This window comes from Neolamprologus brichardi, chromosome 15 (assembly GCF_056152115.1).
Source record: "Neolamprologus brichardi isolate AB-2024 chromosome 15, ASM5615211v1, whole genome shotgun sequence".
Lineage (NCBI taxonomy): Eukaryota > Metazoa > Chordata > Actinopteri > Cichliformes > Cichlidae > Neolamprologus > Neolamprologus brichardi.
This window is the reverse complement of record NC_142118.1, coordinates 19777909-19794529: the sequence shown is the minus strand read 5'-3', so window position 1 is coordinate 19794529 and position 16621 is coordinate 19777909. Positions and strand designations below refer to the sequence as shown.

Here is a 16621-nt window from a genome sequence, read left to right as displayed (position 1 = left end):
CTCATACTGTGAAGTTTTCTGACAAAAGTGAATTGAAAACTTGTGCTGTACAGCTTACTAAGGGGTCCTGTGATGGGCCATGTGCAATTACACAAAAGAACAAGTTCAATTTCACCATAACACTGACTGGAGAAAAGCCAGTTTGGTATTCCAATTGAGATTACAACTGTAATCAGTAAAATCAATGCTGTGATAGTTAGTTTAAGATCACAACCTGATTTAAAACACAGTCTAACATCAACATTCTTGCCCCTGGAAATAGGTTAGGATGGCCGAAAAATGTACCTTAAAAATGACATTTTCTTTTTGTTTCATTGGAACAGTAAAGTACCATAACAAAGAAATGAGTACACCTTTGTAGATATCACTGATATGGAGTCTTTCATGTTTTACATAAAGGGCTGCTAGTTTCCTAGTGGCATTTTCTCTTTTAAACCATGGTGACTTAAAAGTTTAGCAGCGAGACACTTGTTTCCTTTGTCCCATCAAACATTTCTTTCAGACATCTGTGTTTATCAGAGCGATATGTGACTAATTTTTTATCAAATCAGCAGAAAGTACACAAATACAAGATTAAATATTTTATTTATTTATCAAAGATACATAATTACACATTGATACAATGAACAGGGTGTCTATAAAAATTACACATGGTGTAAGAAAAACATTATAACATACAAATAAGTGTTTTATGATAATCTGACATAGTTTTAAAAGCATAAGAATAAAAGTTTTTTTAAAAAAAAAAATCATGTTCTTTCATGATCACTTTATCACATTCTTTAAAGCATAACGTAGGGAGCAGAGTGTTCACAAAAACAGTTTTATGATTACTTTTTCCACAGTGCTTGTATGCCTCTTGCAAAACTATGTACTTTTCACCATAAGACACAATAACTCACGATTATCTAAGACCAGCCATGAAATGTCCGTCGCTTCATTACAATCATTTGTCCCCGCTGCTGCCCTCAGATCCAGATGCAGTCTTCTGTACTGTGGGGTAAAATTGCTTGTTTGGTGGTTCATAAAAAATATCTCAAAAAGCGATGTTGGTGAGGGGACCAGAAACCCTGGGTTGCAGAGCAGTTGGTAAGGACTTGTATATTTCTGGAGACTCTGCAAAAGCTGTCTTGCTCGTGCTCCTGATTGGATATGTGGAGCCCGGCTCTGATATCTCACTGGTGGCAGCTAAAGGTAGGCACGCCTTGGAGGCGGAGTTGGTCTCGGGCGCAATCTTTCAAACGAGCCTCACGGCATTTCAGGCAACCTCAGGCCGGAAACAACATCCGGTCACTCGCGGTCAAAATCCACGCAGAGCTGGTGTTTCGCAGCGATCAGGTTAACACATCTGGCTTAAATCAGAGTCTAAAAATATAAAAAAAAACAAAAAGAGTTTTAAAACACGCAAACTAGCAAAATATCAAAGGAGCATAACATAACAATAACAAGATGATATGAGATACCTGATGAGGGCATGATAGGTGATGTAGACATGTAATGTATAAACTTTTACGGGAGTTAAAGTGGAGCTTATATATATTTTAAAGTGTATTGTACGTGGGATAGGCTCCAGCGCACCGCGCGAGCCTGAAAAAAAGGATAAGCGGAAGCGAATGGATGGACGGATGGTGTATTGTACGTGTTACAAACCATTGTGATATTTTTTTAAATGAAAGGATTGACAGAATGGTAAAAAGGAAAATGCAAAAATGTAGTTAGAGAGGAAGATTAACACTTACCGAATGATATGCACATAGGGAAAGCGACGGCAGTTGTTGTTGATCCCTGGTTCGTGGTTGTTGCGAGCTCGTTTCCCACAGGCTCTTCTGCACTTCGGGCGTAGCGATGAGGCTCAAAACACCCCAATCAGACAAAGTAAAGGCGATCCGCGGTGATAGCGGGCCAAAACTTTCACCCGCTTTGAGCTGGTAGAAATAGATTTCGCTCTCTCTAAGCCTGAAAGCATAGCCTCAAAGCCCACCGGTGTTGAGCCTGAATCTCTCCTCCATCATACCTGCAGCCGAATGGCTAACCGGGGTGCGAAGGGAGCCGCCCCATTGTTATGTGATTGGCAGCGAGGCTAAGTTAGGCGGAGTTGGTCTCTGGCGGAAATTTTCAAACTAGGTAACCAGTATTCAGGAGTTGAGCCAGGAGCGAACAGGCAGGGAATATTTGTGCTCTGGTAGCGGATCGATTAAGAGCAAAGGGAGAACTTAGACTCTGTGTTAGAGGTAGCTGGTAAGAGGGGTCGTTTTGAAGAAAACAGACTAAGGACTTTTCAGGATTTTTTCCCTGGTTATTTAGTCTAAGGATCGGGGTGAATTTGAGACAAAAGACTAAGGTTTTTTCAGGTGTTTTGGAGAAAACGCAGAGGATTTTTTAAGGAGTTTTTGCTTTTCCTCCGCGGAGGATCGGGGTGGGAGGGGAGACAAAAGACTAAGGATTTTTTCAGGATTTTTCCCCTGTTTCCGAAATATAAGGTTTTGGGGAATAGAGGGGTACCTATCAGGGGGTTTTTGGAGAAAAAGAGTTTTTTATGTTGGGAGCCGCGGTGCGTTTTTCGGTGGAGTTTGTTTTTTTTCACGATTCTGAGTTTTATTCTAAATCTCCTTGTTCGGATTAAACAAATGCATATAAATTGAAATAAAGTTTTCCCCCAAGGCATGCAGCCTGTATTTCTGGCCATACTGAACGTTACAAAGCACAAGTTTAACTAAACAGTTTCACTATTTTACTATGTATTAACACGTTTTTCACACATAAGCACGGAGCCCGAAAAACACAAAGTCCGGAGACACAGGCGCGCGCACACGCGCGCCCTGACACACAGCCTCGGGCACGCGCCCTCGCACACATGCTGAGCCACCACCAGATGGCGTTTTTAAGCATAAAAAAAAATAAACTTTTTTTTTATTGGATTAAAAAATAAAAGAATGCTATTTGATATAAGAAACTTAAATAATCAATTAGTTAGGGTTAAGGGGAAAAAGCAAAGAGCTATGAACTAGCATATTTTTATGAATATCATATTTTTATGAATATCATATTTTTATTACTTCCTTTATTACTTTATTAATTCCTAGGGCCATAAATCACTCTAGGGGGTCATAAATCACTCGGTTTGACATAAGGGGTATAATATCACTCTCTTACCCACAATTTTCAACAGAAGTCTCATCGAAACAACAATTCCAAGTGTCCATGTCATGGTAGGCTGTGTGGCAGGCAGGCAAGCAGGAGTGGTGGATCCAAAATGCAGGACTCAGACACAGAAGTACAACTTAAAGCGCAGCTTTATTGCTGGGAAAAAACCTCATACTAAACTAAACTCACCAAAAGACAAACAAAAACGCTGGTGGGCTAAAACACTGTAGCAGAAATACTGCGCTGGAGGCGAAACACACAGCTTGTTGCAGGTACAACGCGACACTGATTCAGAGAAACACAGGGTTTAAATACACTGGGAAGTAACGAGGGGAATGAGACACAGAAGGAGAGCACCGCTGGGGGAAATCAGAACTGACGAGACAAGGAAGCGTAACTGAACACATTCACATAAGACACGGACCTTCAAAGTAAAACAGGAAGTATGACACAGAGACATGAACTTGACACGGTGGAGACAGCAACTAAGAAACACTGAGACATAACCAGTAAGGCAGAGGACTCGATGAACCAAAAGACCCAGAGGGAAACTCAAACATGCAGACACAGACTTACACAGAACAGAGGGGACACAGAGAGACATGAAGGGCAAGGGATCAAAACTAGAAACCATAGAATAAATCACACACAAGTACAATAATACAAAAATCACAAAGAACTAAAAACGCTGGGTCAGGAGACCCAGGACCCTGACAGTCCAGTACAATCAACACACTTCCAGTACAAAAAATTGAGAGATTTTTTGTAACATTGGTATTTTAGGGACACTGGACTGAGGTAGATCAAATAAAAAAGTAAAGATTTTAGTGTCTGAGCCCTGCAAAAAAAATAAGGAAAAAAGTTAAAGAAAACAGGGATATACTGACTCCAAACAAAACATGAATCAACGGGGGGCGTGAGGAACAAGAGGAGGACAAACTGAGTGCAAACAGACAATCTGACAGCTAACAAGGGGAGAGCCAAGGCTGCATATGCAGAATGAACCAATGAGCGTGGGTCAGACATTCACCTTTTTCTAGCGCCGTCTCCTTGACCTTGGTAGAAAACATCACAAGGTCAAGAAAAGGCATGACCGTGATGTTTCAAGGGCTACAGTGAGCGTGTAAAAACTGGGCTATAAAATGTGCCTCTTACTTCACCCGCACGTGTTCTTAGCATGCGCGGCACATAAACAAGGAAAACTGTGATTTTACGTTCACGCTTCAGCTGTGGGTTTAAATTTAACAGCTGCCTTAAAAAGCTTTACATTGTAAGGTAACACTGAATCATCCTTGATGAACAGAAAGGGCGAATATTATTATTATTTTTAGCAAAGTGCAAACAAAACAAAAACTGTAGGTCGTGATATATTCGCTTAAACAAATTGTATATTTTTCTGACAGTTGACATCCCACAGGAGCAGCTGGAAAGCTGTGGAGCAGCCGACTGCGGTCTTAATGTGACTGCTTATGGGAACACCACAAGGCCTGAGCAGAAACTGGTGTGGACGCTCGTCGGAAGCTACATCGGTAAAGTTTCCAATCACCTGAATGAGGGTGTTAGCTAATCAGTAATCAGCCAAACTTTAAAGCAAAGAAATTATATAACCATGCAACCGCTCGTGAAGGTGCGACTAACATATTGCAGCTGTCTTCTGAATCACTGTTCTTTGTGTGTGGCAGGCGTGGGTGTGCTGGCCATCCTGATCGTGGCGGTGTTTCTGGACAACATCGACCGCGAGCAGGCCAGCGAGTTTCGTGGTAGCCAGCAGCCGTTTTGCCACACGTTCTTGGCAACATTCAGGCTCCTGAAGGACTGGAGGCTGGTGACGCTCATCCCACTCACCATGTACAGCGGCTTTGAACAGAGCTTCCTTTCAGGGGAGTACACCAAGGTAAGGAGAGCTCCAAAAGATGAAGGCTTTCAGGTGTTAGTGCAGTTTTCATTAAGTCATATAGTTAAATAAAAGGATTTGATATATTAGCCTAATTTTTTAGATCTTTTCATTATTAGCGCAGTACAGCTTGACTTGGGGATGGAAAACCAGAAGGGGTGTGTAGGGAGGTGTGGTCAGATACATTATCTCCAATTAACTGAAGTCAGCAACACTGACCTGGGTTGGGGTCTGACTTTGATTGTGCACCTTGATTCTTTTCTTTTTTAACCATTTAGTTGTAGATTTGCTTCTGTCCTTGGCATTATTGTTCCGTTGCATGACACAATTTCAGCCTAGTTTAGCTGTCAGGTAGATGCCCTCACATTTGACTCTAGAATACTTCAGTATACATGACTGCGTTGTGCCCAAGTCCTGTGTCTGCAAAACAAGCCAGAATCATTACCACTCCACCGCCGTGCTTCATATTTCATATAAGGTGTTTGTGCTGATGTTTTGTATTTGGTTTTCACCAAACGTGATCACATTATGCCCAAACGTTTCCTCTTTGATTTCATCTCTCCAAAGAACATCGTTCCAGAAGCCTTGTAGTTTGTTCTGATGCTATTTTGCCCTGGGAAAGCCATTCATTCCTCTGAACTAACACTTTCTTTGAAAACAGCCCACTGCTTATCCAGGTGTTACCAATTTTGTCAACAGCAATAATGATAAGACGAGGGGGCCTTATAAATGTCTGCTGTGTTTCTTTGCAGAACTATGTGACTTGTGCTTTGGGGATCCATTATGTTGGTTTTGTAATGATGTGTTTTGGAGCTTCCAATTCCCTTTGTTCAATTCTCTTTGGGAGAATCGCCCGGCACACTGGAAGAGCTCCACTCTTTGCCCTGGGTAAAACCTTTTTAACAAAATACAATAATTAAAGACCGTTCACTGCTGTTTTTGTTTTGTTGTTGATGTTTGTATTAATACATTTCTCGCCTCTTTTATTATTTTCCTTTCCACTTTCAGCTGCACTGACGAACTTGAGCTGCATCATTGCTCTTTTGTACTGGAGGCCTCATCGTGACCAGCTTGCTGTGTTTTTTGTGTTTCCTGCTCTGTGGGGTTTGTCAGATGCTATCTGGCAAACCCAGACTAATGGTAAGAAACCCAATCAGCCCACCTGGGGCAACTAACAGGTACACCCAGAAATGAGGATTTCAAAAACGGTCTGCCTTCATTATAATGCACGCATGTGCAATTGACTGAACTAGAAATGCTGTCTTGCCTTGTATTCTGATTTTCTTTGGTTAAAAAAACTCAAACTTAAACTTAAAATTAGCAAGAATCTAGCTGATCTCCCCTTCAAGATAACATGATGTTGCTGGCTCTCCCCTGAGATGCTGCTTTGCAGTGAACCTTAAACCAGTGTAAACTAAATTTTCTGTGGAGACAGAGATGGTAACAAAATCAGGAAAGTGTTTACAGGCTCAGTCAAAAGGTGGTTTTCCTCTAGACTTTCATAGGATTTAAAGTCCTTCTGCACACACAAGTTACGCCCCCTAGTGGCTATTTAAAACACTGTATGTTGTCTTTGCTCTTCAGACATAGAAACGAAATCCATTGTTATAAGTGCCATAAGGGTCATTACCTAAAGTAAAGTGTTAAATAAAACGTGTTATTTTTCTTAAATGTAACGCAGTAAATTACTTAATTACTCATTGGAGACAGTAATTTGTTACATTACCCCAGCGTTACTCTGTAACATGACCTGACGACACAGGAGTTTAAAACCAGTCCAAAAAGACATTTACAGCTGCAGAAATAACTACAGGTAGAAATAAAGGCTATAAGCCTTACTGGCAGTCACTGCCTTTATTACCTGCACTTAATTACCTTCTCTTGGCGCCCCTACCCCCTTGTCTCACAGCTCTTTACGGCATCCTCTTCCCGCGGGAAAAAGAGGCGGCGTTTGCAAACTACCGGATGTGGGAGTCGTTGGGTGCCGTCATCGCCTTCGCCTACAGCACGTTCTTATGCCTGGAGTATAAACTGTACATCGTGCTGGCCGTGCTGGTGGTCACCGCCATCACTTACCCGATAGTGGAGTACCATGAACACAAGCATCCAACAAAACCCATTGAAGAAGGAGCCTACCAAAATCACAAAGAAGTCATCAAAGCAAATGACGACATCATCTGCCAGACACACTTGTAGAGACACAAAGTTCAGCATGCCTCCTGTCAGGGGTCTATTGGTGATGCATAAAGTTAAAATTGAATGAATGCCATTGTAAACGCATGATGTGATTGTAGAGGTGCAGTAAGTAATAAGCCCACGTCTGTTGAACTTCACCAGACATTGACTTTGCTCTTTTCTTCCTTGTGGTAAAGCAACACAAACTGTAATGTCTTGCTTTTTTTTAAAAATAACTTTTTTTTTTTTTTTTTTAAATAAGGCCAGCTTTGTAGCTTCTGTTTGAAACTTTTTGTTTGGTTGGCACCGTACTCTTGTCATCATTCATGTGCTTCAGTCTTCAGTATCTATATCGGCTAAATGTTGAGCAATTTGTGCGTGCAATCTTATCCACTTTATTTTACTGACCTTTTCTATTGTCATTTACTGCTGTAAGAGGAGGCTGACCAATGATCGCACACAGAGCAGTATCATTTCCTGTTTTCGTAAGCTATTCTACTATATACCGTGATTAAGTGAAATCATACCTGTGAGATGTTTGAAAAATACCAGATTAAATTGTTATTTTAACAGTTGCCAGTGTTGTAAAGTTCCTATAACTTTGTAGACGTTAAGGAAGAAATAGGACAGAGATGTTGCCACACAAACAGCATTCAACACAACACTCACTGATTCATTAGAGTGAGCTGGAAGAAATGGTCAACGACCACTGTCAGCCCCTGAGGTCCTGGAGAGACTAAAGTCCAGCACAGAAGATCTGCAATCAGTCTGGCCTGTGATGGGTTGATCATATATGGACAGTTTGGGTATTTAGAGACAAGAGAGCTCACTAGAAACTAGCAACTTATCACACAGCTAACAAAAAAGAGCCAACCTTTCATGTTCCCACAGCCAGTTGAGAATCACCAGTTAACCTTATATGCATGTTTCTGGACTATGGCAGGAAGCCACAGTGTAGCAGGTTCTAACTACAGACTGAACATTGCTTTCTGATCTGCACCCTCTCCGTCCACTGAGCACAGTGGTGCTGGTATTCCAGTTCAAGGCAAAATTGAGCCTTGGTTATTCCTGAACAACCCAACCAATTTCCTTTTATCTGAGGGTTTTCTTTCACACCTTAGCAAGGTGATCACACATCTGAATAGATTTTGTACATTTTTTTCTAAACTGGTGATGCTGGATTCTGCAGTCAATTAGAAATGGTTCCAAGAAACATTCCTAACTGGTGTAAATCTACATTTCTAATTCTTAGATCCTCACAGAGTTCCTTGGATTTTGAAAACAGTCGTTGGACTGAACATATACTTTTTATGCTGGTAAAGAGAAACTACCAGTCATAGTCAAATATTATCACTAACGAGAATAGACCTTGACCAAACTAAAAAACACATTGTAGAACCCCCTGCACCACTTATTAAAATGTGTATACATTAGACCCTGTGGGTTTATTTTGGATTTTCTCCAAACTTGTGTGAACAATTCTTGTATTTTTAGGCCATTAAAGATATATGCTGTACTATAATTTCACCCAGGAAAAAGAACAGATGAAATAAATAAATAAATTACCACGACATTCACGTCCACGATGTGTCTATGTAAACTTGAAGACGACTTGTAACGAGTAACATGATACCATTGTTACCAAACTATAAGTGGGGCTCAGAATTAGAAAACCATATTCATTCTTCCTGTCACAATGCTAAATAACTTCTATTTTATTATTAAAGTTGCACGTCCATGCAACTTTGCTCTCTCTAACTCTTTGTTTCCATTAAATGCACAGTGGTTCATTAGTGTAGCTGCTAGTATGGGCTAATAAACAAGACCATCATCTGCAAACTGGTTTAGCAAAATCTCAGAAACAACTTCCAATTTCTGGGAGATAAAGAACATACAGGAGTGACACGCTGCATTTCAAATGGTGCTTTTATTGCAATGTGTTGCATTCCCACATTCATAGATGTTATAGATTTGTTAGTCAAAGCATCATTTCCTCAAGGTTGGCATCCTCACCTTGGAAAAAAAGCAGAGGGATCAAATGCACGAGGTGTTTGTGTTTTGAGTGTAGTAGAGAAGTGTGTGTGTGTGTGTAAACTTGAGCAGCCACGAACATATGAATGAACAAACCTCCAAATTTTAGACTTCCAGTAGATGCAAATAGAGTTTTTAATTGTCAAACAAACAAAAACAAAAAAAGAAAAGAAAGAAAAGAAAGTTTTGTTTGTCTGTTAGCCTACAGGGCTCTCACTCCCTGCAGGGACTGGACCCGGCCTGAGACTGATTGTCTACAACATTCCAAAGAAAAGGTAGATTTCTTTATATTCACGTTACACACCTGAAGAGGAGGGTTGAGGGGCATTAAAAGAGACAAAGAGAGAAGAAGAGGAGAAAATATAACATGCATAAAATTCTCCCAGATGAACATTGTCACTCATATTGTCTTGTAATAGCTGCTCCGATGCCTCTTTAAAAACAAACTTTACATGAGTGTAATATACAAAACTGGACAAAATGAGTAAAATGTATAATATATATTTATATATATATATTTATTTATATTAATTTGTACAAGGGAGAAAGTGGAACCTTGGTCTTTATTTTAAATGAATTCTCCAGAGAAAGCATCAACGCCCCCAAAACAACAGAGTGGTGAGTAAATTACAAGCCTATGAACTATGTCCAACCTCAGACCCAATAAGGCAGCGCTTACAATACCTGACAGCTGATAGCGTGGTAGTTTTTTTTTAAAGTTTTGAACACCTCCATTAGGAATGAGTTGGAGTTATAAAAACGACAGACAGTCTTGGACCTGGTTTCCATTGAACCACCAACTCAGTAGGTAGAATTACACGACAGAAGGTGGGATCATTTCCATGAGAAGGAAATAACAGGAGACATATTTACTAGGAATTTCTTGTGGTAGCCTCTCCCATCGGTTTGGGATCAGGAATCTTGCTATGTTAGGATAAGGCTCACACAGGACTAGAGGAGGGCTGGAAAACTGCTGGCAACCACCAATTGCTGGGGGGGGGGGCAGTATTCCCCAACTGGGTGGTGAGTGATTGGTGGAGATTTGCACCAAAAACTTGCTCATAGTTTACATGGAAGACACAGACTTGTCTACAACCTACTGCGGTAGTGAAACATGAAAACATGCAACACAAGCCAGAAACGGAACGCTTGCCTTGAAATTAAAAGCTGCACCTTACCACTGCAACCACCACGTTTCAAAAGGTGCAACTTTTACTTTGAAGGCAAAGGTCTGCGTTGCTGGTTTGTGTTGCACTCGTCACAGTTTCACTAACTTTTTGGTGAGTAGTTCAAGTCTTCCATGCAAATTACATGCGACTGCAACAATCTGGTAGCAATCAAAGTAATTGCAAGGTTTTCGGTGCAGTAACACATACCACAATACAGCTAATTACACCTCCACAAACCACCTGCCAAACAGCTGGGGAGTAAAGATTTTTCCCTAGCAACCTGTGGTTGTCAGGGTGTCACCAACTGGTCTCTAGGCCCGTTTAACTGAGGCTTCAGGCACCTGAACTGTTTTGGTGGAAAAGAGGTACAAGCGGTGCACAAATGTTGGACCGATGATGAGTGAGAACACGTACAAGCTGATAAAAGCCTACTTTTGCTTTGTGGAATAAAATGTTAAAGGTCGTGAACTTGGCTAACCACACCAGACATTAGACGGAACCTGCCAAATACTCAACATCAGGCAGCACAAAAAACATGAGGCAAGCAAAACACGAGGGACAGTTAGCGTGCTGTCATTTATGTCAGGTCACCACTGTGGCTTAGACAGAAAACACAGCTGCATTAATGACACCTATAAAGCAGTGAAGAGAAAAAAAAGGAAAGCGAATGGCAAAGAGTTTGGCGAAAGCGGTCATGAGCAGGAATGTTGTGCGAATTGAGCTGAGGGAGGTTTTTAACAGTACGCCTGGGGATGGACGTCACCTGAAGATGATTAGCATAGTATTCACACTGAGGATCGGTCGGTGCAAGTCAGAGAAAGACACAGACAGGATTTTTTTGGGATAATGGGTATCCACTACGGGCAAGTTCTTCACAAAGAACCTGAGAAGTTGTTTAGGTTCAAATTAAAGTACTAAGACCAACTCTTCTTGGTACATTCAGGGGACACGTCCTATCTCTGAATACTGATCTGATTGAGACAGTTACTGATGGCCTTTTCACTCCAAGTAAATCTGATATAAAGTGCAAAATTAGATTGTATTTGCAAATTCCTGGAATAATCTGATTAAACGTCTACGTGTGTAAAAAAGTCATTTCTTTATACAGTATTTTTTTTATAAAGTTGAAAAAAGGTTTTTAAAAAAACCCTGGTTAACAAGGTTATTACTGTTAAACAGCAAAGGAGCAATCTTTACTGCAGAAAGTATATACACGAGGCACCTCAAGTTTGGTATAAAGTATTCAGTTGATGGAAAACCAAAAACCAAAAAGAAGAAGTGAAGGTCATCAGATATCGAGTGGGCTTTTTTAAAATTATTTTGTTGTGACTGTAAATATCTATGAAATGAAATGCTCCAGTGTTAACTCTACAAGGTGAGGAAATGCTTGTTTCAGTAAGGTGCATAGCTAAGGGTTGCAATGTTTTTTTTTCTCTTCCTGTAAACGAGTGATAGCACTTCAGGCTCAAAAGACCTCAATGGCAAAAAGTGGAGACGTCTCGAAAAACTGACCTAACTTTGGGACATCACACAGCTCGCTGCTGATAGGCCACAGGAGGGACGAACACACAGAGCAGCAGCAGAGAAATCCAAATAAAGGGGGCCGCTACATTATGTTGTGTCCAGTGATGATGAGGTTTGCATATGAGTCCATGAAACGTGTTGAAGCTTTGGTCATTTACTACCGATGAATGCAAGAAGAAGAAGAAGAAGAAGAAGAGAGGCTACATCAGTCAGACAGAAAGAAAGAAAACATCCAGCTCAACTGGGCAATGCTTCTCCATAAAACCAAGGCTCCACTCTCCCAGATCTGCTTAAACTTCTGACAACAGAGAAAATTAAATAATATGGCCTTTTTTTTTTTTTTTAAATTAACCCGTACAAAAAGCCAGTCCACACTGCTTCTCTCTCAGTAAAATCACATTCAGCAGTCGCTAAAACCATTCTCTGGCATAGTCATCTGAAACACCCACAGGTACTGTGCAGGGTTGAAAAGAGTTGAAGAAGAAGGAGAGAATCATATAGGACATCTTCCATCTTAGAGAACACCAGATATACAGTATTAATCACACATACATACACACTCACTGATAGTCATATACATACATACATCATCAGAAATAATAAAAAAAAAAAGGTAGAAAATCAAATCAAATAAAAATGTGACGGAGGCGAGTAGTTATTTACCACAAACTCGGAGCACTACTTTTTTTTGATTCTGAACAAATACATATTCACATTTCTCTGTTATATACATCATGTTGACATCTTGAAACCAACGTTACAAAAGAACCTAACCTGGTACCTGTTACTTGTAGTGATGACGGAGGGAGGCTAGTAAAGGAAGCAAAGGAGGGACTGTCGTTTCCACTGGATGGCTGTTGCATATAAAACCTTACGCTGGATGTATTTGGCATATATTTTTCCTTCTATTTTTCTTTATTTGCAGGTTAAGCTGACAGCTGCTGCTGAGTTTCTGCAATGAACAGGGTTGGAGAGGAAACCACTTCCATAGGAATGCCTATTTCATGCAGGAAAGTGAAAGGAGGAAGGCTGACACTGACAGAAACCTTTCAGAAAGGTGCGTTCTCGCACTTTGTGCAACTTCTGCCGTCCAAACAGTGGCGCAGGACTGTCAGGCGACTGCATTCAAACAATTCTCTAGAAAATACTCCTCGAGGGGGTCTAAAAGGGTGTTAAAATGGTCTGAGGCTTGAGGCGGGGCTGAGATATGTTCTTGCCTTCAGTTTCCCCCTGAATTTCTGATTTTGGAGGTCAAACATTCAAATAATTGAGCTGGAGCTCCTTACCACAGTAACCCACAAGGATGATCATGAATTCAGGCATTTATAAAAAGTCATCAATTAACTCCATTCCTCCAGAATCTGGGAAACTTTCTTGCCTTCTCCTGCTTTGACAAAGAGTTTGGAGGTAGTACGTTTTTAACTGCTTGTGGACTGCGATGCAGTTCAAAGGACCGAAGTGGGAAAAATTCTCAAAAATTAAGCGACACATAAGGACTTTTTTTGATCAATTACATTATTTACAAAACAAAAGCAACAAAAATTTGCTGGTGAGTTTTTGCCACGTTTTGCCCCCACTGTTGTATTTGGTGCACTGCTTTAATTTTACATACAAGTTACTTTTATTCCTTATTCTGGGACAAATCCATCATATTTAACGATTAGTAAAGTCGATGATAACCAAGTGCTATGTTTGCTTCTTCTTGATTTATGAAAGAAGACTTGTTAGCATGATTTTAAAATAAATCCATATAAAAATAGAAAGAAATCCTCTCTATAATAGAGTTCTTTTTGCATTTACTTCCTGAGCCACTGTTTGGACGCACACTGCATGATTCTGCACACAAATAACACGTTAAGATTGTCACACAGAGCGTTGCAGATGAGCACAAAGTGGTTCTCACATTATTAAACACTTCAGAAGTTGGTGGGTGGAATGTAGACCTTGCATACTATCCCTCTTTTTCTGGGTAAAACATTGCATACGGCGAAGTATCTCTGTGTAAAGACACAGGAAAGAAGCCCTATTCCACGCGACTGCATCACCTACGTGAGCGACAAGTTTGGCAGATTGAAGACTTATTAGCTGGGTGGGTGGGTGGGTGGAGGAGTGAGCTTTATTTGAAACCTTCTCCATGGATCGAGTTTCCACGAGAGAAATGAAATGAAATAATAAACTGAGACCGGTTCGATCAGGGAGCACCTGATATTTGTGCTGGCGTTGAGACGTGGCAGATTTGACAGGAGGAAACTCGAATGATGCTCCCCGACAGAACGAGTCCTGCTTTTGAAAAAAAAGAAAAGAAAAAGAAAAGAAAAAGACCACTAAGTTTGGTTACACTCATTCCAAATGTTGTTTAGCATCCTCTAATTTAAACCTTTGGATAAAGGGTGTCGGACTGGAGCAAATTTAGAAAAATCATATGCATTAAGAAGTGCCTAATCCACATATTACATGTTTATAGCTCTACAATATTTTAGTCATGTAAAGAATATTAAGAGGCAACATCTCAGCAGGGTTTTCTCCTTCTTAAATTTCCGGTAAGGTGTAAGTAGCACATCTTAAGATTTGATTTTTTTTGTCACGAGAGGTCTGTTATCGCTGAGAGACACAGTGTCTGACTGAGCAACAGTAGTCAACAGAAAACTGTATATGAGTGTGTAGCCAGTGGAGTGAAGTCTTCATCAGGGAAACCAGAGGTGGAAGGAGAAGAGGGTTAAATTCCTCGTAATAATAATAATAATAATAATAATAATAATAATAATAATAATAATAATAAAGATTCCCAGGAGGTGAGGAGAAAATGAAAGGATGTTTTTGCAACTCTTCCTGTTTGGATTCAAATTCATGACAGCTTTAAATCAATTATCCATCACATCTTTGTTAGGAACTTCTATCACTAAAGCCTCTACTTAAATGTCATTATATAGGAACAATATCCAAAAGCGTGCCGTTTGCTGCGGCTCACAGCCCGGTTTCAGTTTATCATTATGCTTTGTTTTTTTATACAATGGTTACAACACATGTACTGTCTGAAACGTTTTTCTGAAAGTATTGTACATACATAAGAATAAAAAAAGAGGAGAAAGCAAGAAAGATGGCTAACTAGCTCCCTGGTTACAACAAGAGAGAAAGCAGAGCAATCAAACCCATTTTTTTTTTTAAGTGTGGCTGCATGTAGTGCTGACTGGGACGCCAAAGGGAGCGAGATCTACCTTTTTTTTAAAAAAAATTCTTCAAAAACCAAATCGCTTAAAAGTTTCACATTTTAGAAGCTGGAATAACGTCTTCCTCCTCCACCACAACATGTAGCTGTGTTACAATATCATGATGCCAAAGAAATAATCTAAAAAAAAAAGAAAGAAAACCTGGATCGAATCACATTATAATATATATGTTTTGCTTTTCTGAGTAATCAATTAATTACATTTGTTTTTTTCTTTGTTTTTTCTCATTTTTTTCTTAAAGGAAAGCAGTTACAAGAGTGAGCTCATCCCCAAGTCTTTGTCCTTCTGTACTGTACAATACTACCTGCCTGCATGGTGCACATGGCAAACAACACTGATAGGCTGAGAGATAGCATGAAGATACACAGAGAGAGAGAGAAAGAGAGAGAACCCAACGGGGCTCTGTATTCACAGCTGCTGAGGTGAGGGGTAAAATGTGACGGACAGACAGTTAAATAATCATAACAGTCCTTTTTTCTTATACTTTGAGAAAAATAAAAATAAAACCTCCTCCCAGGGGAGGAAGACACGTAAAGTTCCAAACTGAGCAGCATCCCGTCTGTCTCCCATCCATCCATCCATCAATCTATCCATCCATCCATCCATCCTGGCTGTTGTCAAAGCTTGTTCTGATGATCGTGAAGATGATGATGATGATGACGGCGAGAGCAGAAGTTTAAAAAAAACAAACAAAAAACAAAACAATAAAACCCCCAATCCAACCCAAAACACAAACAAAAAAATAATGATGTAATAGAATAATATGTTGAAGAAGTAGAAGTAGAAGAAGAAGAAGCAGAGCTTGGGAAAAACTCAAACTTCCACCAGGCACCGTAGCTGATAGAGAGAGACAGTCACAGAACCAGCTGATACTGAGCTTCTATCCCACAATGCCACAGAGGTCTGAAACCTTAACATTCCCACATCGCTGAGAGACAGGCAGAGAAAAAACAAAACAACAACAAACAAACAAACAAAAATAAAAGCCAGAGGTGCTGCTGTGTGGGATAATCCCAACACTTTAAAAACACTGAGCCCAGCTGTATGCTGCAACTCATGCTCCCGAGATGCGCTGCTGCTGCTTGCTGTTTCGACGGCCTGACAGAAACCGTCTGATCAGAAAAAACAAAAACAAACAAAAACATATAAAACACAAATAAAAAGGAGGCCGGCCCTGATTTGACAGTGACAAAAACTTGGCAAAACTACAATGACGTTGCAGTTGTTTTCTTGGGTCAGGAAGCAGGAAGTAGGTCACCAAGGAATGAGCAGCAAGACAACACTGCCTTTAATAGGCTGAGGCAGACAGACAGGTTGTCAGACAGATTAGACAGGCAGGTTTAAATACACTGCTGCTCCTTCTGACTTCAGTCTTGACTTAAAATGTTCTGGGCATCAAACAACCAGCCCTGAATCCCCACCCCCACCCCTCCCCAGCACAGAAGTAGTTAGGCTGC

At 40.4% G+C, this 16621-nt stretch overlaps 1 protein-coding gene across 1 annotated transcript; it reads left to right on the top strand.

The window, feature by feature from the left end:
- The first annotated feature begins 4529 nt into the window (after positions 1 to 4529).
- Positions 4530 to 7759, top strand: LOC148098449 (N-acetylglucosamine transporter UNC93A-like). The gene is made up of 5 exons (XM_087852547.1): positions 4530 to 4673; positions 4827 to 5038; positions 5791 to 5926; positions 6047 to 6178; positions 6948 to 7759. Exons 2-5 carry the CDS (start codon positions 4991 to 4993, stop codon positions 7232 to 7234), a joined length of 603 nt encoding a protein of 200 aa, XP_087708673.1. The 5' UTR covers positions 4530 to 4673; positions 4827 to 4990; the 3' UTR covers positions 7235 to 7759.
- The last annotated feature ends 8862 nt before the right edge of the window (positions 7760 to 16621 follow it).